The sequence below is a fragment of the Pezoporus flaviventris genome, unplaced genomic scaffold (assembly GCF_033815535.1).
Source record: "Pezoporus flaviventris isolate CSIRO_AGI_PZ_B2104156 unplaced genomic scaffold, CSIRO_AGI_Pfla_v1 ptg000049l, whole genome shotgun sequence".
Classification (NCBI taxonomy): Eukaryota; Metazoa; Chordata; class Aves; order Psittaciformes; family Psittacidae; genus Pezoporus; species Pezoporus flaviventris.
In genome coordinates, this window is record NW_026892597.1 from 3,023,939 (window position 1) to 3,043,614 (window position 19,676).

At 43.6% G+C, this 19,676-nt stretch overlaps 1 protein-coding gene across 4 annotated transcripts in view; it reads left to right on the plus strand.

Moving 5' to 3' along the window:
- SFMBT2 (Scm like with four mbt domains 2) overlaps positions 1–19,676 on the plus strand; it is a 107,472-nt gene that overhangs the window by 66,324 nt on the left and 21,472 nt on the right. For all 4 annotated transcript variants that reach the window (XM_061468625.1, XM_061468624.1, XM_061468623.1 and 1 more), the window contains 8 exons: positions 3,060–3,161; positions 3,723–3,870; positions 8,801–8,883; positions 11,781–11,907; positions 16,241–16,354; positions 17,672–17,714; positions 18,268–18,338; positions 19,519–19,658. In XM_061468625.1, coding sequence (XP_061324609.1) covers positions 3,060–3,161; positions 3,723–3,870; positions 8,801–8,883; positions 11,781–11,907; positions 16,241–16,354; positions 17,672–17,714; positions 18,268–18,338; positions 19,519–19,658 — 828 coding nt within the window. The remainder of the gene's footprint in view (positions 1–3,059; positions 3,162–3,722; positions 3,871–8,800; positions 8,884–11,780; positions 11,908–16,240; positions 16,355–17,671; positions 17,715–18,267; positions 18,339–19,518; positions 19,659–19,676) is intronic.

A 19,676-nucleotide genomic window follows, 5' to 3' on the forward strand; every position in this document is an offset into this window, starting at 1 on the left:
TCTTAGGTGGCTTTGAATGCCATGAAATAGTGATAAAGGACTGGATTCTGTCACCCATAATCACTTTAGGCATTTCTTTTGCTTGGCTGCAGAGCCTGGTGGGGACCAGGGGAAAATCTCACCCCTCAATTCCTCTTCTTGTAGCTGCTTTTATTAAACAGGCGCCTTCCCTGTCCATGTGAATAAAGGGGGGAGAGAGCAGTTCATTATTCAGTGTATCACTTTGAGCCTAATACTAATTAAAAGCTTTACCATCGCTTCTGTGGAGTCTATTCTTAGGAATTATGTAAATTAATTGGACTTCTGAAGAGGAGCATATGCCAAATCCTAAGTAATTCCCTGCTGGCTGAGGCAACTCCAGCACTGGAATCGGTGAATACTGATAGTATTATCTTCTGGATCTTCTTTTCCTTTTGTGGCTACTTTGGTAAATTTTGATGCTTCTCTTTAGCAAATATATGAGAAAGATCAAACATCCAGGCTTTGACCAGATACGGTACAAAGGCGTTTTCTCCATGAAAGCTTTTCCATCTCAAAAATGACATTTAACACAGACAGGCTTTTTACTTCTACAGCACCTCACCACACTAATGTACGTTCCTGCTTCAAAGAGGGGTTTGACCCTCAAAAGAGAGATGTACCTGAGATCCCATGAACTCCCCTTCTGAGTTCACTCTTGCTATTAATTTAATGGGGAAGATATTTATGTGCTATGCTGAATGAGAAGGGAGACTTGATCCTAAGGTACATAGTGCATGGAGAAAAGGGGATATGCTGTTGAAGTAAAATAGCTTTAAATGTTATTAGCTTTCTTTTTTTTTTTTTTTTTCTTCTCAACCTGTTTATTTTTGTCCTTTGAAAAAGGCCAAAACAAATACCAGGAGATGAACCAAAAAAAAAAGATTCAAATAAAAATGAGAAGTAATATGGTTTGGTCTCGATATATTTTGGTCTCAATCAACAAATCACTTCAAAAGTTGATAAAACTACTTGCATGTTTAAATATAAACACTGTTAAGTACTTTGGTGGATCTTGGGTTATACTGGAACTTCTTGGTGGGAAGATGCTGCATGGTGAGCTTGCTTCCACATGTACATTTTGCAAAGCTGCCTTTTCTTTGCCATCTCACCTTAAGGATTAAGAGACATCGAGTGTCTCATGCAGGAGGCGGCAGCACTCCGGCACAGATGCTTCTTACCTTTGGAAATTTGAAGTTCAGAGCTGGTGAGGTCTGAATTTTGCAGCCATCACCTTTTCCCAAGATGACAATTTGGTGACCTGTCCATTTGATGCATCCCTGGTGCTAGGCAATCTCTGTGTACGAGGAGCCAGATTTTCTTCCCCTGTTCCTGCTTCTATTCAATGAAACTGTGCAAAGCTGCTAGAAATGGGTCTCTGGTCTCTTTGGGGCTTTAGTGGTGTGGAAGTGACTGCCAGCAAGCACAGGTATGGCTGATGGTTATGCTACACTGCAGGATGCTCAGACTCCTGAATGTCTTCTCCTTCCTCAGCCATTCACTGGGCTCTGGGCCATTTTCACTCCATCTTCCTCAGTTTCCCCGTGAGTTTGTGCTTGTTCTGTGAGACTAAATCCATTATGATTTTTTTTTTTTGGCTGCTTTTTGGTTCCCACAGAAAAGGCTCCCTAATGCTGCAGGTTGGTGAGATGAAAATAGCGGTTCATTTAATCATGCTTGGAGCTTGTAAAAATCCTTATCTCTACTAGCACCAGTGATGTAAGATCCCAAAATAGAAGTTGTTAAGTGTACAAATGAAGACAGTTCTTGGGAAAAGAAAGCACAATGACATACAACTTTGGATCAATAGAAAATCATTTTAGAACAAGAATACAACATGTAGCAATGAATGTAGATGGGAACGATATTGCTAACCACATAGTAGAGAGCAAGCTTTCTGCATGCGTTTTGGAGTCGCCTGTATGTGTGTGTTAAATATAACATCATCTCTTTTTGTGCTTGTATTGGCTAATGCACAGATGGTTTAGAAATACTGCAGGACATTTTTATTGAATGAACACAAAATATGATAATTACTCTGGAATTAGGATGCCAACTTGTATGCGTCTTAGACAGGGGTCATGAGGGATGGAGTGATTTGCTGGATGTTAAATGCCAAACTGGTGGCAAATCAGGGAATTAAAACTCAGTTGCTTCTGCATTTCACATCTGTATCCCGCTGCCACCTCAAAGCTGTGGGGTGAAGCCCTCGTTGTGCAGTTTTCTGGGTGCAGCCAGGTTTGATCCTGGGTAAAAATGTTGTGGTGGGCATGTACTTGAGCACAGCTGCGTGTCTCACCAACATGTTCTATGATTGCCCACATTTTGGGTCCAAGTTCATTGTCTGCGCCCTACTCCACCTTTAGTCTCCTGGGTGAAGAGAAGATCTTTCCATTTTGCAGCGCATGGAAACCAGCCCAGGTCATTCTTTTGGTGCCCTGCAGGAGCTGGACATTCATCAGGGTAAATAACGTCCACCCCGAGCTGTTTGCATCCATGTTGTGCATTACCCCAGGGGATGTCAGATCTTAGGAACGTGTTCTTCCCTGTGGGGTAGTGAGGGCCTGGAAGAGAAACTGTGGCTGCTCCATCCCTGGTAGTGTTCAAGGCGAGGTTGGACACAGGGGCTTGGAGCAAGCTGCTCTAGTGGAAGGCGTCCTTGCCCGTGGCAGGGGTTGGAACTGGATGTTCCTTAAGGTCCCTAAACCAGTCTCATTTCTCAGACAGGTCCTCATTTTGGTGACAGGATCTCCTTGTTGACCAAGTCAGGTTAGACGCTGTTGACAAGATGGATGCACATTATGTTTTAAATATGATGGGCTTGGTACTGCAGATCTGTCCTCTAGGAGTGAGGCTGCTCCCTCTGTGTGGTTGGGTTGGCATGGAAAGAGCACAGGACCAGGAGCAGCCAGTTGGGAGTCAGTCTCCTAATCAGCTAAGTGACAAAATCCACATGGATGCATTTCAAATAGATATGCTGACCTCTTCTTTGAGGATGGCACAGGCATACCATGTGCTTCTCTTCCCATCTCTTCCTGCAGGACCATGCTGATTTGCGAAACCACTTCTTCACTGTGGGGATGAAGCTGGAGGCGGTGAATATAAGGGAGCCATTTCATATCTGTCCTGCATCAGTGACCAAGGTGAGTTCCCAGAAAAGAGGGATGAAAACAGCTGACATTAAAAATCCATGGATGTTCCCAATTAATGAATGAATTCGTTCCCACAATCATCACCAGCTAATTATGTGCACATAAATCCAGTGGGGATGGGCATGTCCATCTACCACGTCCATGCAAAAAAAAGGATCCCTCTTTTATCCCTATCTCCCCTCCATGTATATGTGTTTTCTGTGCACATCTGGGAAGCCTTTTGAAATAAAGCAGGTGGATGGACACTTTAGCTGGATCCACACTTTCAAGGAGAAGAGAGAGAGGCTGTGGGGTTTATAGGATTGCCTCCAGTCCCTGCTCAGCTATGGGCACACAGAGTGACCATAAACCCCAGCGCTTCCCCTTGCCTCAGTTTACCCACGTCTAAAACTCAGGCTTTGATTTCTTTGGTGGAAACACTTTAATGCGAAGTGTTAGGTTAGAGTGGGTTATTTCCATGAATGATTTGATTCCAGGGCCTGGCTGTCCACATTCCTTAAAGTTACAAAGAATTTAACTTCTGGTCTTGTTTTCTTCTTTTTCATCCCTTAGGTTTTTAACAATCATTATTTACAAGTGACCATTGATGATTTGAGGCCTGAACCCAGCAAAATCTCAATGCTTTGCCATGCGGATTCCTTAGGGATCTTGCCAATACAGTGGTGCCTTAAAAACGGAGTCAATCTCACACCTCCCAAGGGTTTGTATTCCTTCTTGCTGATTTCCTCTGAAGGAAGCTTGCTTGTTATTATTGCCTTTAAAACCATGATGCGTTCATTGCAGACCATCACCATAAGTATCTGAAACCAGAGTAGCTCTATTGAGTCATTGCAGCTGTTCTGGCTCATACCAGCCCATGAACATCTCTGCAAGCAAGTCTTGCTGGTGGATTGATGTCCGTGTGCAGCCTGCTTTAGAATGCAGTCTGAATCAGGCTGCATTGAAACCTAGTGTATTCCCATGAAATGCCTGTTAGTGATGCTTTGTGTGTGTAGAGAGCAAAAGGAGCATTAAAAATCATATCATACTAGAGGCAAACCAGGCATCTCCCTGAAATTCCTCAAGCCCCCCCTTCCAAAAAAACCCCAAACGCTTAAGTTTTGTACACACAGATTTGTCTTAATTTTGGAAAAAACATGCTGCTGCCAAGCCCATGGAAGTGAAGGGTTATTCCCTACCACATTCAGAGTCCTCTTATGTGTATCCAGCATATCTCTTCAGCACACAGGATTAGAAATTCCCAACAATGTCCTGGAGTCCTGTGCGTGCATCTGCATACGGTGCATCCATGATTACCCTGTTGCTTTTACTGACATAAATGTGCTGTCTGGATGCAGACTCTCTCCTGCTTGAATCCCATTGGAAGGATAATTCCTGTCTAACTGCTCGCTGATACTTGGCTAGAAAAGTTGCTACAAATGAAAGTCCGTGGAATGTGTTGGTTTTGCCACCCCAAATTCACATGCAGCTTCTCCCATGCCAGCTAATTAACTAAAATAGAACATCGAATCATAGAATGGTTTGGGTTGGAAAGGACCTTAAGATCATCCAGTTTCAACACCCTGCCATGGGCAGGGATGCCTCACCCTTGACTGTGTTGCCCAAGGCTCTGTCCAACCTGGTCTTGAACATAGGCCAGACATTTCTCTTTACATGTTCGTGGCCCAGTATTTTCCAGTCCATGCTGGTACAAAGCCTGTCTGAGATGGTGTTTTGTGGGCCAGGTGCATCTGAACTCTCCTTTAAATGCCAACATTTTTAGAAGTATCTGTAGCATCTGTTGTATGGATATTTCTCAACTTGGCCAGTGATGTCTAAAGGAGAAGTAGTTATCTGGTGTGGTGCCTGGGGATTGGGGTCCACGTGAGCTCCTCAGAAAATATAGGAAGTCTCCCCTCATTCCCCTGATGAAATAATTTTGGTTTCTGCTGTCAGATCAGAAATACTGGGGGGAAGCTATTAAAAAGGCATAAAGCAAGTGGCAGATAGATACATGCTGTATATTCCTGTATTTCTTACTATGCAAGAGGGCTGGGCGCCCAAACTGCATTTTAGCACCTTTGGTGTCAAAACCCTCTTTCGTTGGCAGACATGCTCTTTGAGTCACTAAAATATAATCAGTTGTTAGAATGATTTCTTTGTTTTAGAAAACAACAACAAAAAACCATAAACCACCAAAAAAAGAAAGCACAGGGAAATGATCCGAGCCCGCACTGAGGTAGCCAGTCTTCTCTGAGCAGAATAATACCAGCTTTGAAGAAAGAAATAACCAGGACTGATAGGAGAGGGCTGCAGTGCTGTGGGAGTGCAGAAGGCTGTGGTGTGAGCTGGCAGCTAAAGAGCAGATCTGCAGGAGGAGGAAATCCCACCACTTCCACCCAAATCACTGGGCAGCTCTACCTGGGTACTCAGAGTTGCCCCTTCTCAGACCAGATTTGACCAGGCTCCTGCTTCCCCAGCACTCAACACATTCCCAACCAGCATCACCCTTAACAGAGAGTATGCTGACAACACTTAGCATTGCCCAAATGGTTCTCGCTTTTGAAAGGCAGGAAGTTCCCATGGAGAAAAAGATGGTGATGGAAGAAGAACTTTTTCTTTGGAAGGATTTGTTTGCTGTATTCTGGACTTGGTTTTTTTTGGTTAATTTATGATTGGCAAGGAAGTTTTCTGATTTTAAAATTAACTGGTTTGATTTCATCAGAACAGCGTGCCAGGTTGTGGTATTTGGGTTCAAAGTCCTTTATTTGTCTGATATCCTATTCTCTTGCCTTTTTTTCCCCTATCAGGCCTTTGTTGAAGCCAAACATTTACTAGATGAGTCATGAACAGGAGGTGCAAACATTTGCTACTAGAAATAGAGAGCAGTATTTTCCTGTACAGTGCCAAAAATGAATACCCATTTACTGCTGCTGTATAAACACTGAACAAGCACTGTTTATATTTATTAGAGCTGAATTTATAGACCACTTCCCTTTAAAGTAACACCTATTGTTCCTTTTTAATGAGCTATTAAGAGGGGGAAAAACATATTGGTGGTGCTCCTAGCTATAAGGCTAAGCAAGGAAATGCCACTTCCAAAACTTCCAGTGTATTTGTGGTGTTATATTTGCTTCTGATTAGACCACTGGGCTTTTCCATGCCGAGAGCAAACACGATGAGGAATGACATGGTTGAGGAGCACAGTTGAATCATACAAAGTTTTAAACATTATTACTTGAGCTGAGCAGTAAAGGATAACAGTATGTGAGTATCACGTGCTAATGGAGGTGCTGGGCACATAGTACGTCCCCGTGTGCTAAGGGAGGCGGCTTATATCATGATGTTCCATGAAAAGGCCATATACAAGTCCAGACTTGTTTGAAGCCAGTTCTTGAGTATGCTCATCTTGGATTCATCCTTGTTGGGCTACTGAAGTGAGTTATGGCAAACTCTAACTGCCCTCCCAGGTTTTGATCCTGCTGAAGTCTACAGCAAAGGGTCTTCCAGCAATCTCAGTGGTTCCAGGCCAAGCCAATGGTTGGTTGTGTGGTGACAGCACAGTCAAGTGTTTATACCTCACTGAAACTATGTCAATGTGCCTTTTCCATCCACTCAGCCAAGATTTTGTGTCACTTGCAGTAAAGATTCAAAACCTGTCCATTGGGCATTTAAATCAGAGATGAGAGAACATGCAGACAGATTTTTGGGTCCCTGAAGGCAGTGTGCCCTGGCAGCTGTGGATGACCCCATATGTTTTAATGTAGACAACTGTGCTACGACTTACATAGTTGTTATGTAGACAACTGAGCCCATCACCCTGGCTTCTTCTGGAGTCAATAGGGAGCAAGAGGGACTTTCAGAAGGCTCCTTCTGCAGGAGGACAGACAGATCACCTCCAGACCTGCCTGTTTCCCTGTTGACTCTTTAGGGGACCCAGGGGGACAGGCAAAACTACAGGCATTCCCACTGCAAACACCTGTATGCGATCAGATGATCTGTATGTGATCAGACAAATCCCCTTCTGATGTGATGTGCACTTCACCTCCTTTTTTCCATTTCATTTTATGAAGCTGAAAAGTATCTGGCAAACAAATAACTGGAAAGAAAAAAGGGGATGGAAGAAGAAGCGGGATGAAAACACAGTTCCAGAAATTGGTTGTTAAAAAACAATGCAAGGGTATATATTTTTGTATGAAAAATGAACATTCTCTATAAGTAACTGCCCCTTTTTTACTGTCCTGTGCATGTTTACTTCTAGCTTTCCAATTGTTATGCATTTTCATGCCCCACGGAGACAGGCATCTTGGCTCAAGGCTTTATCTCATTAGTTTGTTTGTCAGGCACTCATTAGAAGTTCATCTTATCCCATACACTTGCATGGTAGCAGGATGCTTGAGACTTTCTTTTCAGCATTTTTACCTCCTGTTTTGGTTCTGGGTGACTGTGAGGTGACTCCACTCAGTATTCCAGTCCTTGCCTACAAAAATGTCATCATTTTCATTGTGATAAATGATTAATTCCCATCTGATCTTGAGTGTCCCTTTTTGACTATCAATGAAAAAGGTATTAAGGGATGCTCTGTTAAATGAGGCCAAGCTGAGATGCCACACAGAGAGGCTGAGGCCTTTAGGTGAGTCCTGAGACTTCACTGAGAGTAGTTCTGCAATAATGTTAGTATTGACAGTGTCATCACAGGGCCCTGGACAGGATTAGCACTCTTTGGTTTCAAGCAGTATAAAAATATAGACTAAGAGGCAGACCAAAAGAAAAAAAAAAAAACCAAAAAACAACAACCCAAAAGAAAATAAGAAAACCCTTTTTCTTCCAAGATGTTTTTTTCCTAAATACCCAGGTAAAAAGAGTGGATGAGCAGAGTTCTGTTTTGTCTTTCTGTGATGAGACTGTTTGAGAGATGCTCACAGAAATCAATGTTGCTTCTCATTTTAATTCCTAGAAGCAGAGGCTGAAGGGATCTTCTACTTGATGAGGCTTTAGTCTTGGAAATCTGCATTCATTTTCCTGTTCTGCTTCAGATTTCTATACAGCCTTGGAGAACATGCTTACTATGATGGGATTCAGCTCATGTATGCGGAGCTGCTGGAAAGTCAGCCTTAGAGGGTATATCCATATCCATGAAGAGAGAGAATTTATCTCATGCTTTGAAAGAGAGGATGGATCAGCTTCTGATAGTGCTAATCCTCTCCCTGTCCACTGCTGTTGGGATCCTTGATGTCCAGCTCCATAACCCCATCTTTTAGATAGCTAAAGGAAGGAGAAAGAAGTCCTGGGTCAGTCCCACCTGGAAACTGGGACAGACACACACCTCACTAGTTATGGGTTTATTAAAGCCTGGGAGATGCTGACAGGAAAGGGAAAATAGGGAAAATAAACATGATTTATTACTTTTAACACAGACCTGAAGTTTTCAAAGTAAAATACAGAAGGTGTGTGAGTGAGGGCTTGAGAAGCATTGGCATTGGCTCTCATGGTGTATGAACTGGCATCCATAGAACCTGCCTGCTGGCACTGCACAGCTCACTGAGGTGGGATGCTAGAACACAAGTGTTTGTCTGCTTGGGGCTCATTTTGTGCTCTCTCTCTGGTGTGAAGAGGTGGCTGATGGCACTTTCTGTTCTGTCACACTGCAGGTTACTCTGGCCAGGACTTTGACTGGGCAGACTACCAGAAGCAGTGTGGAGCTGAGGCTGCGCCTCACCTGTGCTTTAGAAACGTAAGTTATCCTTTTGCCTTTGTGTCACTCCTGTTGATCCATGTGAAACAGAACAGCTTGCACAGGAAAGCGACAGGCAGCAAAGCTTTGAGAGGTTCTCCCACTCTACTACGAGTCTGACAGAAAGCAAGCTGGAGAAGTGTTTCAGGTCTCCATCCCTAAAAGAGAAGAGAAAGTATCTTACTCTTGTCTTTTTCTGATTCATTTAGATTTCATGGTCCTCATCTCTTCTCTGATCACTTAGCACAAGAAGGATCTCATTACAAGTAATTCAAATGCTATTAAGAAACAATAGGTAAAAAATTGCATGATATCATCTGGCCCTTTTCCCATTTCTCTCTTCTTCCCAGAGGCATACATTTAACCAAACCAAATGCATTTAAAAGCTAAGGTTGAAACTGTTGATTCAGAGTAAGAGAGGGGTGATTAACCTGAATGGGCGCTCTCATCTTTCCAGCAGTTCATGTGCTTCCTTGATACAGCAACAGGGATGTGAGCATGAGCAACACCTTTACGCTGGAGGCCATCAAGATTCAGAGCTTTGGCAATAGTCTTTTGCAGGCTGTTTTCTGGGAATGGCAGTCCAATATGGCTTGATCTGACGTGTTAATCACTCAGTGAAAAAGAGATGTAACCTTCTGCCTTTTCCAGTAACCAGGTGCTGCTCTTCATGCTCCCATCAACTGATGGAAGTTGAGATCCCATCAGGAGCTGACAGTATGGTGGTACCTAAAATGGGCAAAATCTATTGGTGTGTGAATGAGGGGCAAGCAGGTTCTTCAGGCATTACATAGCCTTTCACTTTACTTAGAAGACTGAGAGACAGGGTGTGTATGAAAATCAGGATGGAGACAGGCTCACAAGACACCAGACGTGTTTTTGCATGGCCTTCCTCATGGGTGGTGGCTCAAGAGCAGCCTTGAACAGACCTTTGATGGTGAATTGATGAATTTGGACACTTTTTGAATTCAGAAGACCTGTATCATCAACAGAGTTTGGCTTGGGAATCAAATCAGAGTTGGGATTTCTTTGCTCCATTTATTGTGCCATGCTATGCCTCAGTGCGCTTTAAGCAAAGATTCCTGAAAGCACTTTGGGAAGCTGGACAATGCTGCATCACACCAATGGAGTGGGACAATTATCACATCTCTCCTGCAGGCTCCCCTCCCTTTTCTTTTTATCTCTTTTCATTTTGTCAGGTAATGGATCTGCGCTCTCAGCCTTGAGAGGAGTCTCTGTGTAACAGCATCCAAAGATTAAATCAGATCTAAGCACTTTTACTTCATTTTTTGTAAGGAAACGTTCATCAGATGAACATGTGTCTGTTATTCTTTCACCCTCAATAACAGTTCTCTGCAGAGAGATGTAATCTCTCGCAGGTTGCTTGTCCAACCTCCCTGGCAGGTCGGTTCATTTGTTGCATGGCCGTGAGAGGCTCTTTGATAGAAGCTGTATTGCAGGCACATCTTCCACCTAGATGTGGTGCTAGAAGTGGATGTGCTGTAACTGTTTCCCCCAGGGGGGTGGATATTTAACAAGGAGAAGCAGTTATGAAATGGATTGACATGACCAAATGCTTAGTAAAATAAACTCCCAGCTAACTGTTTTGCCATTGATTCGGTATAAATAGCCTCCAGCACTGAATTGCAATGAAAGGAGCCCATGTGATGATAAATGATGTTTCCTTGTTAGGCAACATGAAAGGCATTTAAACAAACTTGGCCTGCTTTTATGCAGTCCTAGCCACTGGCAGCTTTTATAGGGTGAAGCTGATCTGTGTGCTGAGCGAGACTTGCAACAGTCCCAGCAATGTCTGAGACAAGCAGCACATTCTTGGAAGGCCTCGTTACGAACAGCAGATCAAATTCAGAAGTTTTTCATCTCATAAAGAGCTCCCAGTGAAGTGCCCATGGTCTGAGGTGCTGTATGCATAGCAGAAGGCTTGAATTCGAGTCTGGCTTCCAGTTGTTCACATGGGGTTGCTGGATGACAGATTGGTGTCATTTTGAGCCAGTGACAGTTACTACCCATCCTAATTATTATTAGCCAAAATCTCTGCCAACAGAGGGAATTTTGTCATGCTACTGTGTGCAAATAGAGTGATGCAAGCACTTGGAGCTGATGTGTTGCAAAACAGGTGGGACAAAGAGGAGGAAAATGAAAGGAAAGGAAGCCATGGCATGGCCCCAGTGTGTTAGTGTGTTTTATGGGATAGTCGTGGTGGTGATATGGGGAAGGGACTGAGACTAAGTGAAAGGAGAGGGGATACTGGAAGGGACAGAAGGTAAGGATGAAGGTCACAGCCTGCTTCAGGCATCCCTCTGCTCCAACATGTCATCTTCCATGGGCTGCAGGTGGTTGTCTGTTCCACATGGACCTCCATGGGCTGCAGGTGGGTATCTAATCCACCATGGTCTGCACCAGAGGCTGCAGTGGAATCTCTGCTCTGGTGCCTGGAGCACCTCTTCCTTCCTTCCTCACTGGCCTTGGGGTCTTCAGGGCTGTTGCTCTCACATATTCTCGCTCCTCTCCCCAGCTACAGTTGCTTTTGTGCATCAGCTGTTCCCCTTCTTAACTATGTTACCCTAGAGGGTCTCCCACCATCACTGCTGGGCTCAGCTTTGGCCAGTGGTGGGTTTGTCTTGGAGCTGCTGGTGTTTGCTCTATCAAACATGTGGGAAGCTTCTAGCAGCTTCTCACAGAAACCACCCCTGTAGCATTCCCCACTACCAAACCCCAATGCAGATGGTCAGGGCAGCTCCATTTTGAATCTGAATGTCTTTGTGTTCATCAGTGTATCCTGCGCTTCCAGTGAAAATCAAACCATGCTAAACTTACGCTTCCCAGTCACACAGTGCTGCACTTCCATGTTTCATGTTGGCTCTTGACTCTTTCAGACATCCTTCAGCCGTGGCTTTACTAAGAACATGAAGCTGGAGGCGGTGAACCCCAGGAACCCTGCAGAGATATGTGTTGCTTCTGTCACCTCAGTTAAAGGACGGTTAATGTGGCTTCACCTTGAAGGTATGTGCTGTAAAGGCTTCTTGTGTCACTCCCGCGCTCTCTTAATTTCGTCCTTGATCCTCTGCACAAAACTGCTTTCTCCATCCTTTCCATTATATACACGTTGACCAATAATACGGTATAAAGAATTATCTTTCCCTAAGGGAGACACAAAGATCTTCCATGCCCCCATCAATGCGGACTCTGTCAGTGTGATCTCTGTTGATGATAGAAACCTCCTCTCTGCCAACATGATAGAACTGCATCCTGGGAATGGATGTTTGCCTCACTTGTGTGGCTGAGACTTCCACTGTTATTCCCAATGTGCTCTCATGGGATCACCTGACCCCTGTAATTCCTTCCTTTTCTCTCTCCTTCCCTCCCTAGAGAAAAGGTCTCTAGTCAGAAACCCTTAAAGTTAGTAAAAACGTTGTCACATAACCCAAAGTACCTCATTTGTGCCAGCAGCTTGTTCTGTATGTAAAAAAGGTAGATGTTCAGTGGTGTTTAGCGCTATGAAGTAGCTTTATATGGTAGACAAGGCTTCCTGACACCTCCATGATAAATCCCATTTTCAGATTTACAACTCGGTGCCTACCAAAGGAGAAATTCCTCCTGACCTAAAGATTGGCAGGCCAAATCATTCATGCCTCTTGTGTCTTTGCTGCTGAGCCTCATGGTTTGGACTGGCTGAGAGGTGGTAACAGCAGAGCTGCAGACATGTGCCTGAATGCAGAAGAGGTGGTTTGGGATGTAGGAGAGCTGGGTTGTCTTCCTTCTCCATCCCTGACATAGAGCTGTCACCCTGGGCAGTTTGTCTCCTTCGTGGTTATCTCCAGTGTGAAGAGCAGCTACAGCTTTGCATCTTTGCTTTTAGCAGAGCTGTGTGCAATAGCAGGTTTTGTCTTTTTCATCAGAGATAACTGGTTGCCTTCTGACTCGAGGTAGAAAAAGCTTACTGCAGATTCAGTTCTTAGTAAGGATATTGTTGAATATCTGATCAAGGAATCAGACCCATTTTGGCAACTTCCCTTCTTAAATGGCCAGGTGCCTTCACTTTTATATACAGATTTTGTGGGGTTTTGAATCCTTCTTCCTTCTGGCCCCCAAGCTGTAATGCTTTCAAAGAGAATTGGTGTTCATTAAACTTTTGCCTGTTATAGTAATAGGAAGTGCTGTTTCTTAGGTCTTTAAATCAACTAGTCCTCCAAGACCCTGGATAGAAGCAGGAAGAGGGCCTCACGCTCTGACCTTGCTCCCCTCCCTCATCTTTTTCTCCCTGTCTTTTATACTTCTAATTTGTTAAAGGGTGACTTTACAACTTGTCATAAAAATAGCTGTGGGCATCTCCTTGTCTTTTGAGTCCTGATACATAGATGCTTTACGCTCTTGTTTTGTATCTCGATGCCAGGAATAGAACTGTAGTAAAAGGGGAAGATGCAAAAGACTGCAAAAAGTAAAGAGGAATCTTTGCTGCTGGTGAAATGTATGACTTCAGTATGCATAGTGTTATGCTAAAGCCAGGCATTAAAAAAAACCCAAACCCTGCTTGCAGAGTTGTAAAATAAATGTGGCTTGAACTGTGTGTGGCATGGGTTTTTTTTTACTCCATTAATACGCTATTGTTTCTAACTGATTATTTATACTCTGGTAGCAGCAAGACTCCCCAGCTACCATAGGAGCCCATCGCTGAAGGCCTCGGGTCCCACCATTTATCATGGGAGCATCTGAAGCTTTCATTGTTGCCCTGTTTAACAGCCCAAACTGCAGCCGTAAACCAGTACGCAGTAGTTAAGCAGCATCGAGTTGGACACGAGGGAACATTCCTTAATAAATCATGCTTTGTACAGTAGCAAAACTCTGTAAACTTCAGAGTGAGCATTTAATGAGCAGCAGTTGAGTTACCCCACGCTGGAAAAGAAGCATAGGGCTGATCCGATGCTGTGCGCATCCCATCACTTTCTGCTGCTTTATTACTGATCATCTGCATTGTTAATTTTTACTGGTTCATTTTAGATTTTAAAGCTGAAGCTTTCTGGTGTGAATTTATACAAGTAATAATGTTCACTCTCTGCAGAGCCAAGGAATTTGAGGAAAACCCTTTTGTTAATCACTTCTCCAGCGAGGTTTTCCATAATTTTCCCTTTGAGAGTTGCTGCTCTATTCTGCCCATCCTGTAAGATTCATAGCAGCATGGAATTTTTCTTCCCTCTGTTCTCAGTCTCCCTGTTCTCTTCTATTTAACCTCTCAAGCCTTATGGATATTTATTAGTCTGAGAAGATGGAAGCATAAAAAGCAGAATTTGAAACTAATGAGTCTCAAACAAGCTGTTTTCCACTTATATGAGTGAGGCCAAACAAAGCAGTAAGATGTTGGGAGTGGAAGGAAGGGTTATCACTTGCCAGGGGGAAGAAGCAGTGCCAAGGAGGACAGAGAAGCTTTGAGGATGTCATACAAGAGGAATAGTGGTGTTACAGCTGAAGAGACATTATGGTGCTTCCTTGCTCATCAGGGTGGCTGCAGTTGTAAACTTCAACACCAGAATGTTCGTGTCACATCCATAGTGGCTTGCAAGCAGAAAAGTGCATTCAGTCTCTTTATTTGGTCAGAATAACACCACAGAACAGTTACAGTAATGAAAAGAGTGGATTTTCCTTGATCTGGTGAAATCTCAGTGGGGAATGTGTTGATCTCTTGCTGTTTAGGGCTTGATCCATGCCTTGCTCACTTGATGCATGTCTTGCTACTGACTTCAGTAGCTCTCACATCAGTTCCTTGGCTGGATTTGTGGTGTTAGGCGAAAATATTTTGCCCATTGGAGGGTGCAGCTTTCATCAGGTTCAAACTGAGCAGACATCTCTTGGAGGGAAATGGTTTTGCAGAGCATGCCAGCTGTTGAGACCTTGCATTGGTTGTGTTCTGTATCTTGTGCCTTCATCCCATCCTTTTCCCTTCCCCATATTCCAGTGGAATAGAAACTCTTTCTTCAGTGTATAATGTGTAGTGTAACCATGGTGCAGGGCTCAGAAAAATACCATGAAGACACCCATGAATCTATGCAGACATATGATTTCTTTTTTTTAATTACTTCCTCCAGCACTGTGAGCACCAGCACCTATTTTCCTCCTTCCTTTGGGTTTTCATGCAGCCACTCTCAAAGTGCACCAAGTTTATTACTAGAGAAAAGATTGATCCAAATGCTGCATCTTGGTCTCAACAGCATTCCCCTCACAAAGTTCAATTACTGTTTCAATTACACTGCAAGCCCTTGGTGAACATTCATTAGTGGGGAGCTCCTGGTAGCTATCTAGCTGTGCACAGTCAAACACTGCTGCCTGAAGCAGGAGGCAAAGATGCTGTAACAGATGCGAAGGCAAGAATGCTGTAGGGGAAGCTGCTGATCCTTCGGTCTCTTTTTATTAGGAGATCATCTCACACTGATGCTGGAGCTGTAGGTCCTAGGGTGGGAATGGCAGAGGGGGGTGAAGTTGCTGGCCAGGCTGTGCCAGTGCAAGAGGACTTGAATTGGAGTAATTAAATGGTGTCTTGGCTCAGGAGCCAGAGTTGCTTTCAGAATAACTCAAAGCCAGCAGGAGTATTTCCATTTGCTGCAATGGGCTTTTGAGTATGACCCACATAAACCAAGACAGGAGAATGTCTTCTAAAGGAGACATAATGACCAAGCTGTATTTGCTTTAAGCAGAGATTTTCAGTGGGATTTTGGATTTAGTATTATGGCAAAAAGATCTTAGTGCATGTGTCCCACTTGGGACTTTTATATTGCCTCTCCACTGTTGAGTGATCAGTTCATGTTTCATGTGCAGTGAGGAGCCCTAGGAGAATTCATGGCACTTCTAGGCAGAAGAATGGCCATCTCCCACCCTTAAAAACAGTGACTTAAGGGCAGAACCACACAAAAATGCTTCAGGGGAGGGGCACTGGGGCATAAAGGCCTATCATCACATTGTCTTATGTACATCTTTAAGAGCAAGCACCCAACAACTTTGGCTAATTTAACTTGTGAACTCTACAACAACCCCAAGGATCTATCAGCCCGTCTTGCTGGGGAAAATCACACGTTTTACCTCATTGGCTTTTGGCTGCTTTGCTGCATACCCTTAGAGTGCTCTTCATGGGACTTTTCTCTGGAATCACATTGCACTGTAAATGCAGCAGCCTTGTCATTGCTGTCTCTGCAGAATTAAAGATGAAATGGAGCCTGATTTTGATGCAGGGATGCAGATTTATTTTCACGTGTTCCATCATTTACTTCGCTTGTTTCATGATGAATGCTCCAATGGCTCTGAGCTTGGTATTCCATGTCTAAGTTCCATTATAAATCTGTGTTTATAGGTTTACAGATGCCCTCTCCAGAGTACATAGTTGATGTAGAGTCTATGGACATTTTCCCCGTTGGCTGGTGTGAGGCGAATGCTTATAACCTAACTCCACCACACAAAGCTGTTTGTAAGTACATGGAAACCTCAAGCAGCATAGGTATTACATCAACATATATATCAGGGAGTTTGTCTTATGTCTGTAATCCCATTCTCAGAACTACCCACCTAACAAGCATACTAGTAACCAGGCTGTAAGTGTACTGTAAGTAAAGAGCAATAAATCTAATTAGTGACCAGACTGCAGCACTGGTATTATGTGATTTGTACTTGTCTGTGCGATCAGTTCCTCTAAAAAATGGGGTTGTTTGCACCAGGAAAGGCTGTTACGTGGTTTGAGATTGCACTGTTATGTGAATTGAGATTGCGGGTTGTGGGTTTGTGATGGATTTGTCAGAGTGAAACCAGGTTTTGTTGTGCTGACCCAAGTTCGCTTGTGTAGCTGAGTGAATTAGGGACATAGAACCTCAAATTGGGAAAACCCCCATGAACTATAGGGTGGAGTGGACATAAAGAGACCATCCAGTTGCTTCGTCTCCAAAACGGGATCTGCTCCATCTAAATTGAGAGATTTTTGCTGACCTCCTGCAAGGGAGTTTCTGCTCCTGCTCAGGATATCTACCCAGTTATTTCAGTGCCCTTATCAGCTCAGAGATTTCCTTAGTATTCAATTTACATCTCTCTCAGCATAATTAAGCCTTGTAGTGTTTTGTCCTGCCTTCAGTGTGTATTAAGATGAATTTCTTCCCTTTCCATTTGCATTTGAAGGCTGTTCTTGTGCGCTCAGTAGCTTGGTGCTGTTCTGTTCCTCGCAGAAGTTATCCAACTCCAGTCTCAAGCCACCAGATGAAAAATTACCCTCACTGTTTATATTAATTAACATCTGAAAGGCAAATTTTAAAATGTGTCAACCCTTTTGAAGAGTTAAATATGCTTAAGTTAAAAATCAGCAGCCGCGGCCTAATTTGGGAGAATACTGCTATGGCAACATTATGCAGCCTTATCGCAATTTATAGCTAGGGATAAATGATGCTGGAGGTAATCATGCTTGTAAAATGTAATCTTACCCATATGTGTTTCTGTAGGAAAAGATATTTGTGTTTTTATCTTAATTTTTTTTTCTACACTGATCCCATAAAGCACAATATTAGCATTCCAGAGGAAGGATTAAATGTATTATTAGATCTTTAAAGTAGATTTTAATGATGTAGTGACTTAAAAAAATACCAAGAAAAGATGGCGATAGTAATTAAGTACCATTTCATTGTGTTACAAGTCATTTTATAGTCAGTGCATTAATACAACTTTTTATGTGTTATGGGTATACTTTATAGGACAGAAGGGTAAAAACGTGTGCTTTTTTTTCTTCCTTGCTTCATTTTTGCAGTGAGAAGGAAGAGAAGAATTGCAGTTGTGCAACCAGAAAAGCAGTAAGTTTTTGTTATTTAAGGTGATATTTCTACAGGGATGCGTCAGGTCTTCCAGGGGAGGTAATACATAGAGTGACTTTGGTAACTACTGCCCTGATACTGCAGCAGAATCGACAAGAGGATACTTTGAAATATTTGTGAGCATATTAGAAAGTCTTTATAATAGGTGTTTGTTACCAGTTGGAACTGCATAGCCAGTGTCTGATGGCCAGTAAGGGATGCTTATGGAAGATGGACATGTACCAGGAAGGCATTTCCCTGTCTAGCCCTTGCACTTGCTAGAAACAAGAATTTAAGGGAATTAAGTGTGAATATTTGGGCTAAAGCTTACAGACCAGAGTATGCCTTTGGAGGAGGTGTGGATCTGGCTCTTTCTTTTGCAGTATGCAGGCTCTGGGCTATGATAAAACATGTGGAAATGAGGTTGTATTTGTGGTATCTCCATTCCTCAGCCCAGGCAGGTGCTGGTGCATCTCTGTCCAGCCTTGAATACTGGTTCTGCCCCTTTGTCTTGTCTGCTACTTATTAAATACACCAAACTGCTGTTTGACAGGTTACCATCCACAGTGCCTGTTGAGAAAATACCTCATGACCTCTGCCCGGTTCCCCAGCCAGACACCACAGGTAAGGCTGCTCAGCACTGGCAAGATCTTTATTTCAAGGACCTATTGCTTCTATGGGGGGCGGATGACCCCAAAAAGGGAGTGACTGTGTCATATGGGTTTGGAGATGGAACCACATCCTCAGGGGTGTAGGAGTGGTGTGGACCCACCAACATTACAAGGAGTCTCTGACGTACAGCATGTGAGGGTGTTGTCCTCCACATGTGAATGCTGTGTCTTGCTGGGGCTGAGTTCCCCTGCAGCTTACCCATTTCACCTAATGATGTTAAGGCCAGGCTAATGAAGCCCTGGTGGAGATGGATGTGTTTTTTTAATTGGCATCAATGAAAATGCTTACACCAGGACTTAATGGGTCCCTGTGTTAGCATCAAGACACTGTGGCATGGCTGGTCCTTTTGCTAAAGGCAGATTTCTCTCCCTTTTAGCAATGGCAGGAGGCTCTGGGAGTGCAGTGTTCATCTATTTAATTGCTTAGACTCATCAGGACTTAACTCACTTTATTCCAGCAGACTGCAGGACACACATTGACATCTGAGCCAACATCCCAGGGCCCCATTACAACCAAATGGGGAGAAAGGGGCTCTTTTTGGGTATGATAACCAAAAAGTGGATAACCACTTGGATGGTAGATGAACTGCATTGAGATGTACCCACTTCCCTCCATGGGCTATAAAGGAGCCCAGAGTAATTAGCCCAAACAAAGAAAACTGTTCTGTAGACCTCATGTAGGGTCACGGAAGGGCACCACAGTGCTCACTGTGTTGGACAGTAGCTGAAGAGGGGTTTGTAGAACTCTCCACTTGAATTTTCTCCCTGAGTTGATTCTATATCTGTGAGAAGAAGTTAATACATTCCCTTTCTGGCAAATTGCAACTGAGTCCCTCACACCCATCTGCAGCGTGAGTTATGAAAGAGCCTCGGGTCATGTTATGAATAAATCCTTTCCTGAGTCTCCTTTCAGTAGGGTGTGCAGCCAAATCGTTTGCTATTAAAAGCACTTGACTTTGCTGTGTTGGATGGATTCAAGGAGCAGAGGCTTCTCTACCTTCTATCTCAAGGAAGACATTTTGTGCCTCCTTTACTCTTCTTTCCTCCTTGCCACATCTAGGAGGAAGAAGAAGGGCCCTTGATATATTGTACAGAAGTGCTACATGCACATCAATGCTACTTTCTCCTTGCAGGCACCATCAATGGGAGATACTGCTGCCCCCAGCTCTACATCAACCACCGCTGCTTCTCAGGTCCATATTTAAACAAAGGCAGAATAGCAGAGCTACCTCAGTCTGTCGGGCCTGGCAAGTGTGTGCTGGTCCTCAAAGAGGTATGGCTCAGCTCTCTT